At 44.9% G+C, this 10492-nt stretch overlaps 1 protein-coding gene across 1 annotated transcript; it reads right to left on the bottom strand.

Moving 5' to 3' along the window:
• Positions 1-4539: 4539 nt before the first annotated feature.
• LOC125550629 lies at positions 4540-6994 on the bottom strand. Its single transcript, XM_048713659.1, has 3 exons — positions 6637-6994; positions 5862-5967; positions 4540-5186 (listed from the first exon to the last, which is right to left on the bottom strand). Exons 2-3 carry the CDS (start codon positions 5919-5921, stop codon positions 4746-4748), a joined length of 501 nt encoding a protein of 166 aa, XP_048569616.1. The 5' UTR covers positions 5922-5967; positions 6637-6994; the 3' UTR covers positions 4540-4745.
• Between the last annotated feature and the right edge of the window lie 3498 nt (positions 6995-10492).

Genomic DNA, 10492 nt, shown 5'->3' with positions numbered 1-10492 from the left:
TAATTACTTTGGTCGAATCTACTCCTTTTCATGGTTATGAAACTGAAACTGTTATAGCACACCTTACCAAATTAAATAATATCTCCACCCTATTTGCTCATGAGAAAAAAATCGTTACTATTACATTCTTAAGTTGTTTCCTTTCTCATTAAAGGGTGATGCTAAGAAATGGTCTAATACTCTTGCTCCTAGTGGAACCTTATCTTCCCAAAGCTTCCTAAAGCCTCAAGCCTCTCAACATCTCCATGTTGTTTTGGCTTTATCCGTGCGAAGTGCGCCGTAGTTTAATTAAGGTACTTTTATGTTTATAATGAGGCAATATGTTTTATAAACCAATAAGTTATTAATTCTAGTTCCAATTTAAGTTTTCGAGGCGCCTATTTGTGCAAATTTGTGTTTTTGAGGAGTTAAGAATTCGGGGAAAAGGTCTACATGCAAAAAAAACTGTGGAAATCCAACTTGTCTCTAGGGAGCATATGCTCTTGCACGTCAAAAATGTATTTTACAAATATTTAAAAATAGATATGTCCATTGTCACACCAAAATGCTAACTGCAAATTTTAAAGGCAAAAGCTTAAGCATTTAAAAAAATTCAAACGCTAAATGTTCTTTTCATATACGAAGCATCGCTTTCCTGTTTCGCATGAAAAGTGTCAAGCATGCTTGTTACACTAACATGAACATTTTAAAACATTCAGAATTTTTAAATTTTGTTAAGTTTTTTTGGAGGAGGGGGGTTAAGAGAAGAGGTAGAGATGCTCTAAATGTGGCTGCCAATGTGTATCCCTGTCCTTCCTAGTTAAGCACGATCTCGAGTTGCAGTATATCAAATATCCTAACTGAATGTGTTACAACCAGCCAACGCCAAAGATTTGGAATCCTTGGTGTGCAGGCCATCTCCGGGTTGAACACGAGCATGTGACGTATGTGCCAAGTCTCAACTGTCAAATCCTCGCTAGGCTAGAGTGTTGCACTCGTATGAGACTTGTGTAGTGTGTGGTTGATGTCGTCCTGGTTTGGTACCTGTCGCATTCGCCTCTTTCATGTTCTGCTCCCCTCCCTCTCATGTGTGTGTGCTCCTGTAGTTGTACTCTGTCAGGCAGTACACAACTACACTAGAGAGGGTCTTCAGGACGAGTAGGGTATCTCTAATGGTGACTCTTAAATCGCCCACATCATAAATTACTTAACCTCATGTGGAGCATGGAGTGCTAGTCTTATCAGTACTAGGCTATATGCGAAGGGTCGACAATACAACGCAATGAGCATCATATAAGAAATGAGGGATCCATGTCGTGTTTCTTTTAGAATCTTGTATGTATGTATCGTTTTATGCGAGATGAATGATGCCCTTGCCTTAAGGATGGCCTAAATGGGCCGGCCAACTCAACATTTATAAATTTTCTGGTTGGTTTATTATTATTTTACATTTTTCAAAATATTATAAATACAAATATGGTTTAACTTGTATTAAAAAAATTGTACTCACAGTATTTAGAAAAAAATTATATGTATACAAAAAATTTATTTAAAAATAGACATCAAAATGTATATTTGAAAAAAATGTTAATCATGTATTAGAAAAATAGACAGTGTGTAAAAATATATAGAAATGTGTTAAAAATGAAGAAATAAACGAAGAAAACAGATGAAAACCGAATAAGGAAACAAAGAAACCGAAGAAAAGGGAAAAAAAAGAAAGTAAGAAAAGAAAAACCAAGAAAAAAACGAGAAGAGCGGGACAGTCCGCTACACTATTTGGGCCGAATCCACGGGGTCCTTCTCGGGTCAAACTCGAGAAGGACCCCGAGAACGGGTCAAACTCACTCGATGGAAGAGATGGTTAGGTGGACAGTGGTATCCCCAGCCCACCAGGGTTCAAATTCTGATGATCGCATTATTCCTGGATTTATTTCAGGATTTCCGACGATGTGCTTTCAGTGGGAGGAGACGTTCCCGTCGACGACGAGGCGCCTACGGTGACTTCGTAAATCTCAAAATGATATGCCGGCTCAGTCTCTCGGCGGTGCTCATAGGGATAGGGTGTGCGTATGTGCGTTCATAGGGATGAGTGTATGCGCGTGTATATAAGCGCTTGTGTGTGTACTGATGCTAAAAAAAAAACTCACTCGATGGAAAGAGCAGTCCACCCCATCTGGCGAGCCCCGCCGCCGTCGGCAGCCGCCGGTTCCGCTCGCCGCATGCCCCATGGACGCATTCCAGTTTCACACCTTCCTAGCCACGCCGCTGACTGCTGCCAGCCAGCAACAGTGAGCTCTCCTTCCATCCATCCTTTTTTTCCCGTATTGTGTGTTCTTGTGTTTTTCTGCTGCTGCTGCTGCTGCCGCCGCCGCCGCCGCCGAGGGATACTGTGATTGATGCAGCTGTGTGACTGTGTTGACTGCGTAGATAATTTATCACTGGATGGATTTATCTGGCAAACCTCGCGGCGGTGTAGCCTGGCAATTGATGGCCCGTTGGTTGAGTTTCAGTGTATCAGTGTATCTTGTTCGTAGTTGCTACTGTTGCGAGTTGAATCACAAGGAGTCAGGGACTGATTCTAGTTCTCAACTTACTCCACTTAGTTCAGTACTTCAGTAAACGGTATTCATGGGGTAATTCACGCAATTCAGATTTCTGCTTCTTATAGCTTCATTGCAGAGAAGTCCAGGGATTTGTTATTTTTGCATATGAACATTTTGGAATTCAGAATTAGTTATCGTGCTTACGAACCTCGCTGAAATTCTGAATCAATTGTGTGGCTGAAATTCTGAGTCAATTGTGTTCTTGGTTCAGAGTTTTTGCTGAAACAAGTAAACTAAATGTGCATATGCCTCGGAAAGATGGAGACTGTTACGCAGTCATCTCTTGTCCATTGCAAATTGTTGAAGCAAATTAGCTCTATGATGTGACAACATCTCTGCTTCTTCTTTCTCTGAAATCTACAACACCAAATCCTAGCTAAGTCGGTCATTGTGCGACCCTCAGGATAACAGGCTGGTGCAGCCAAGGAGACTGATTCGTCTCATCGGCAATGGTAAACCTCTTACTATCAGTCTGAAACCTCACCGCCCTTGTGTCAAACTCCTTGAACTGAGCCAGATCAGACTCGGTCGAAGTTGACGACACCGCCATCCCGGAGTCTGAGTTTGAGGACTTCCCACTTGCTTGCCCGTGTGGCTTCTGCTGCTCCCGGTTGCTAGAGTGAGCTCAAGTTTGCATTCCTCTGCAGAGGCAGGGGTGCAGCTGTAGAGTTGCTGACGGTCGGTAGCCTTGTCGTCTCGCCAGACCTCGAGTTTATGTTTCGTCTCAGTGTGAGCCTGGTTCAGCCCAGCTATCTGCATCTCCCTCATTAGTTGTTTCTGAACATGGTAACTCGGTGCATCTCATGAACCTGGTTCAGCAAAGATGTGCAGATTGGTGAGAAGCTTTTTCGCCTATCTTGAAGTGCACAACTAATGTAGTACTGCTTCTTAGAAACTAGTCTTAATGTCTCAACTACTTGCTTCTACTCTATTTCCTATCACCTATTATTATTCGTACATCCATCAACTGGATATATAATGGGACGCAAAGAGAGCATGGTGCGACCTAGCAGTACTTAGGAAGTCACACTCACACCCTGAGCAAAGAGTTTCCCCTGTTTGCACGGTAGGAGACACCAAACTGCAGGCTACGGAGGCTGGTTTGGACTAAATTTTGGGAATGAGTGGCATCAGGATATAGCCTCTTTCAGGCCAGTGAGCTCAGTGGGCTACATGTTCAGTGTTAACCCATGTCCAACCTGTAAGGACGGTATTAGATGGGAACACTCCTATTACTATTAAAACATGGGTATGCTCACATTTGTTGATGCATTGGAGAAATTAACTTATGTGTTAAGGTGTTGCATGTTCTGGTTAGTTCCCCAACTATGGAGAGCTACATACACACCCACGAAATTGTCCAGGGAAAAGTTTGCGATGATGCCTAATGACTGGCTGTATACTGGAAGCGCGTCCGGTGTTCTACTGGAAGATGCACACATAGGTAGAATAGTGTTTACACGAATGTGTTGCCTTCCATGTTGTTTGAATGTTTGTTCTTGCCCCAGGATAACCATCTTCATCTCCCCTCCGTCCATCTCTTGGAAAATGCTAGCCGTAAGTCTTTCTGTGTCTATCTCCAATCTGTTTCATGGGAATTTCAGAATGACTACGGCATGCAATTTCTGTCGTAAATGGTAATAAATAGGATCTGTCTTCGGTGTTGAAATATTTGTTGTAGTGCCTTGTTCCATTAATTGGTGGCTTTCAGTACGACCTATGTACTTATGTCCTTCAGAAAGAAAAGAAAAACGTCTGGATTATTTTCTGTGGAGAAACCAATTTCATTATTTTTCTGTGGAGAAACCAACTTACTCCGCTTAGTTGAGTAAACAGCTACAAATATTCATGTGGTAGTTCACGCAATTCAAAAATCTGTTGTGTTATAGCTTCACTGCAGAAAAGTCCAGTAAGTTGTTACTTTTGCATATTAACATTTTATCATACTTGTCATGCTTATGAACGTGGCTGAAATTCTGAATCAATTGTGTTCTTTGTTCAGAGGTTTTGCCAAAACAACTAAATTAGATGTTACATATGCCTCCGAAAGATGGAGACCTCTTGTCTATTGCAAATTGTTGAACCAAATTAGCTCTGTGAAGTGACAACATCTTTTCTTCTTTCTCTGAAATCTACAACACCAAATCCTAGCTAAGTCGGTCACCGTGCCACCCTAAGGATCACAGGCTGGTGCGGCCAAGGAGACCGATTCGTCTCATCGGCAATGGTAAACCTCTTGCTCTCGATCTGAAGCCTCACCACCCTTGTGTCAAACTCCTTGAACTGAGCCAGATCGGATTCGGTCGATGTTGACGACACCGCCATCCCGGAGTCTGAGTTTGAGGACTTGCCGACTTGCTTGCCCTTGTGGCTTCTGCTGCTCCCGGTTGCCAGAGTGAGCTCGAGGTCGCATTCTTCTGCAGCAGAGGCATGGGTGCAGCTGTTTGAGAAGCTGTAGAGTTGCTGACGGTCGGTAGCCTTGTCGTCGCGCCAGACCTCAAGTTTATTTTTCGTCTCAGCGTGAACCTGGTTCAGCCCAGCTAACTGCATCTCCCTCATCAGTTGTTTCTGAACATGGTAAACTCGGTGCATCTCATGAACCTGGTTCAGCAAAGATGTGCAAATCGGTGAGAAGCTTTTTCGCCTATTTTGAAGTGCACACAGCAAATGCAGTACTGCTTCTTAGAAACTAGTAGCATTAATGTCTCAACTACTTGCTTGTACTCTATTTCTTCTTACATATGACTATTCGTACCTCCATCAATTGGATATATAATAGGATGCAGAGAGAGCATGATGCAGCCTATTATTACTTAGGAAGTCACACTCACACCCTGAGCAAAGATTTTCCATTGTTTGCACCGTAGGAGACACCAAACTACAGGCTACAGAGTCTGCTTTGGACTACATTTTGGGAATGGGTGGCTTCAGGATTATAGCCTCTTTCAGGCTAGTGAGCTCAGTGGGCTATGTCTTCAGTCCGAACTCATGTCCAACCTGTCAGGATGGTATTGGATGGGAACACGGCTATTACTATTAAACATGGGTATACTCACATGTGTTGATGCATTGGGGAAAATCAACTTATGTGTTAAGGTGTTGCATATTCTGGTTAGTTCCCCGACTATGGAGAGCTACACACACCCACGAAGCTGTCCATGGAAAAGTTTCTGATGATGATTGCTGCCCTAGTACGGCTGTATACCTGTCCAATGTTCTACTGGAAGATGCACATACGCATAGGTAGAATAGTATTTACATGAGGTGTTGCCTTACCTGTTGTCTGAATGTTTGTTCTTGCCCCAAGATGACTATCTTCATCTCCTCTCTGTCCATCTCTTGGAAAATGCTAGCTGCAAGTGTTTCTGTGTCTATCTCCAATCTGTTTCATGGGAATATCACAATGAGCACCGCATGCAATTTCTGACATAAATGGCAATAATAGGATCTATGTTCAGTGTCGAAATATTTGTTGTAGTGCCTTGTTCCATGAATTGGTAGCTTTCATTAGAACCTATGTACTTATGTCCTTCAGGAAGAAAAGAAAACGCCTGGATTTTTTGTTTTTGTGGAGAAACCAATTTTCATTTGTTTTTCCGATTGAACTTATAGCTTTCAAAAAATACAGCCGATCAAATCTAGTACTCCCTCCAATCCATATTAATTGTCCCTGATTTAGTACAACACGAAATCAGCGACAATTAATATGAATCGGATGGAGTACTGTATTTCTCTAACTAAGTGAACGGCATTCTGTTACGCTTCTGGCAACAACCGTAAAACTGTTCTTTCTTTCTATGACAGGGTAGCAAAATGGATAGAGCTATGAGGGAGACGGAGAAAGAAGCAGCTGGCAAATTCCCTTTCAGACTAGCGCATGCCACTAGGCCTTCCGAAAAAATCCATCGCAAGATACAGAACATCACAAGGCTAGAGCACTTGAGAAGAACACAAGGATCTGCCTACTCCGAGCTCTGAAGCATGCCACAACATGTTCCATGGAAGAAGAAGAAACAAGACAAGGAAGAGATCAGAAGAAGGATGTGCCCACCTCTGTTTTGGTTTCCAGCCGCCTCCCAAAGAAGGTACTCCCTCTGCCTCTCCCCAAGAAGCTCTCCTCTCTTACAGTTTGTTTACCAGGCCAGAGCTTTGCTTCTGCTGAGATGCAAGCAAGCAAGCAAGCAAGCAGGTAGATATAGATATGATTTGAGGCACTAGGGCGAGAGGGAGGTGATGGAGGAGATATAAGATTCTCTCCGGCTGCCATGAGCTTCACAGCGCAGCAGCTGGTGGGGCCTTTTTTGTAGGCATGCCGAACGAATCCAAGTCACTTTGTCCAATGAGTTCGATTCCATGTATCTTGATGTGTCAAAGATGCTTCCGCCTGTCTGGTGCCAGGAAGAGGATAGGCATGATGAGATAAGAAGCTCCAGCTGAGTATTATATTTTCAAACAACCTCTAAATCCTGTGTGTCCCCTGGTGTCTCTACACACTTGAAACGCCTTGGTTCTAGTAATGTTATATATACACATGCACTTGGATTGCCTGCTAGGGATTAGAGAAACATGTTTTCCTGTAATATCATTGTGGGTTTTCATGTAATGGTATATTAAGATTTCATCTATGAGAATATTTCTAGCAATCACCCCGGTACACTATCAAATATGTTGGGTATGTGCTTTGTTTTTCTTTTTAAAAAGGAGGATAATCCATGACCTCTGCATTTCTTTTTGAATTGTTTGGATTGCTTATCACATACTCCCTCCGTTCGAAAATACTTATCATAGAAATGAACAAAAATGGGTATATCTAGAACTAAAATATGTTTAGATACATCTATTTCTCCGACAAATATTTTCGGATGGAAAAAGTATGTCACATGATATGACCTCTGCATTATTGTGATGCACACAACCATAGGGTACTAGTGGTAGCGTGCTTTGTTAGTCTTTGATCATATTGTCACTTTGTGATGTGTACCTTTCATGTACTTACCGGGTTGCCGTAGCACATTAGAGTCCTCATTGTTTTTTATGGATCAATCCCTCCCAAGAATCATTGAGCAGACAAGTCGACATGCGGCGTGTCTAGATCTCTCGTATTCACATGCGCACCGGATTACTACTGTCAACTCCAGTTGTCCATATCCTAAACACATATTATAGTGATTGCTTATGTTAGTGCCATCCTAAGTCAAACTATCAGCCTCGCATGGGAAATAAAGCTACCGAACGATGGCGACAGATCATGCAGTTAATTTATATTTGGTGCAGAATATGTCATGCTTTATTCCGGGATAATTAAGTTTATGACTTGTACATCAGTACATTATTTGCCTTGAATAATATTGTTAGAGCATCCACAACAGGACGCTCTATACAAGTCCCAAACGCCGAGACGGCCTGCCCGGACGCAAAATTGCCCCCTGACTGGACGCCCCAAACTTAGCCTATACGTTCGGGCTGACCGGCGATGGATATGGGGACGCCCGGATGAGCCCAGGCGTATCCGCCGCGTTTGATGTCGAGCGAAGAGCGGGCGGCAGCACGACCCCTAATGACGAGTCCATTGTCTGCAGGTAGAGTCAACCATTCTAGTTGGGCCTGGTCAACGGTGGAGGGCTTCCGCCCTTGGTCAAGGAAGGAGCTTTTTGAATAAAAAAGGAAGGAGCTTTGGGCTCCGCCGCCGGTTTCTCCTTAGCGAATGTTGCTTTCCCTCCCTTGCGGTCCTCCCCGTCTTCGGCCATGGTGTCGGAGGTGGCACAGGCTAAGGCCCAGTTCTTTTGGGCGATTCTCCCAGAATCGCCCCCCTCCCCAGCTTCTCCCAGAATCGTCACTTCATATTTTTTTTTACAATCCTATCTAGTTAAGGTCTAATTAGCTAGGATTATAAAAAAAATGCAGTGACGATTTTGGGAGAAGCTGGGGAGGGGGTGATTCTGGGAGAATCGCCCAAAAGAACTGGCCCTAAATGTCTTTACGCGAGGTGTTTAGAAGGAGGCAAGAGCTCTAGACATAAGGAGGAAGAAGGCCAGGGGAATAGAAGCATAAAACTATCCTGAGGCGCCTTCTCTTTTTATAAGAGGGGTAGAAACAAAACGGTGCGCGAGCTAATCGCCTATCTCGACGCGACGCAAGACCTTAGACCACTCTCTGAAACTAAATGTTGGCTGAGAAAGCTCAAGGCGGCCTATCTGGGCCTATCTTCTCTTGACCGGTCTATTGTGCATCCATGCATCTCACCGGTAGTAGAAGAGGCACATTTTCCCCCTCAAGGTGGGTGATTCTATAATCTCCGAGCCACCGGACTTGGCGATGGACACTAATAGAAAAAGGGTCTAATGTGAAACTCATTAGTCCCGGTTTGTAATTGAACCGGCACTAATGTGATCATTAGTACCGGTTCCAACGGCTAGGCGGGCGGCGCTCATTAGTACCGGTTCGTGGCGAACCTTTAGTATCGGTTCGTGCCACGAACCGGTACTAAAGAGGTTGTGGCCTTTAGTACGAGTTGGTGGCTTCAACCAGTACTAAAGGGGGGGGGTCTTTAGTACCGGTTGGAGCCACCAACCGGTACTAAAGGTGGTGGCCTTTAGTACGGGTTGATGGCTCCGACCGGTACTAAAGACCCCCCTTTTAGTACCGGTTGGAGCCACCAACCGGTACTAAAGGTAGTGCGCTGCCACCCGCAGTGCATAATGTTTAGTCCCACCTCGCTAGTTGAGAGGAGTTCGCACCGGTTTATAAGCCCCCTCGTGGCTACCGTGTCGAGCTCCTCTCTAAGCAGGCCTTTGTGGGCCTATTGCAAGTCTTCTACCCTGTGCGGCCTACTGGGCCGTACGGGCCTGCATCCTGGCCCAACTAGAGATTGGGTTTCTAGTCGTACGCAGGCCATGCCGGCCCAGTAGGCGGGCTGTTTTTACTTTATTTCAAAAATAAAAAATCCTTACCAACCGGGACTAAAGGTCCTCCAGACCACGGCGCGCCTCGTGCCACGTGGTTGCCCTTTAGCACCGGTTCATGCTGAACCGGTACTAAAGGGGGGGCCTTTAGTGCCCACACTTTAGTGCCGGTTACCGAATCGGCACTAAAGGGCCTTATGAACCGGTGCTATTTGCCCGGTTCTGCACTAGTGGGATGCCTATGACCACTTCACTACCGTACTCGGCTCAGTTGAGGAGCGCTGCTACTCCATCAACCTTGCGTCCATCCACCAAGGCCCGTCTGATCCAGGAGAGCTTGAGCTGCCATTTTCTGAGGATGAAATTTGAGCTGCCATGAAACCACTTCCCACCGGTAAGGCGCCCGGCCCTAATGGCTTCTCAGTGGAATTCCTACGAAGTTGCTGGCCGGTGATCAAGCATGATATTTGCGAGGCCTTTGACAAGCTTTACATGCTCAACGGTCGCGGCTTCCAGAAGCTTGATGAAGCTTTCATCACCTTGCTTCTGAAGAAGTCTGATGCCAAGACTTTGCATCACTACCAGGCTATCAGTCTCATACATCTCTTCGTCAAGCTTTTCGTCAAGGTGCTCCCTCCACTTGGCTCCCCGACTCAGCTCGATGGTCTCCATGAACCATAGCACGTTCAACGTCGGCAGATGCATTCATGACAACTTCCGCCTCGTCCAGCAAACTGTGCGCCTCCTCCACAATCTAATCTGAAACTTCCAAGGATGTTGCTGAAGCTAGACATTGCTTGTACCTTTGATTCAGTCTCCTGGGCATTCCTGCTTGGCACCATGATTCACCTTGGCTTCGGAGCTAGGTGCGAGAGTGGATCTCCATCCTTCTGTCCACAACCTCGACTCGTGTCCTCATCAACAGTGTGACTGGACCTTCCATCGGGCATGCCTGCGCCAGGGTGATCCCCTCTCGCCCATGATGTTCACGCTCGTCATTGGTAT

This window comes from Triticum urartu, chromosome 4, assembly GCF_003073215.2.
Source record: "Triticum urartu cultivar G1812 chromosome 4, Tu2.1, whole genome shotgun sequence".
Lineage (NCBI taxonomy): Eukaryota > Viridiplantae > Streptophyta > Magnoliopsida > Poales > Poaceae > Triticum > Triticum urartu.
This window is presented reverse-complemented; position numbering and strand designations above follow the sequence as displayed.

Bases quoted from the DNA above. Each gene is read 5' to 3' on its own strand.
- LOC125550629 (XM_048713659.1), bottom strand. From the start codon at position 5,921: ATGGACAGAGAGGAGATGAAGATAGTCATCTTGGGGCAAGAACAAACA. The intron at 5,187-5,861 runs GTAAGGCAACAC...TTGCTGAACCAG, and splicing joins AACAAACATTCAGACAACAG to GTTCATGAGATGCACCGAGT.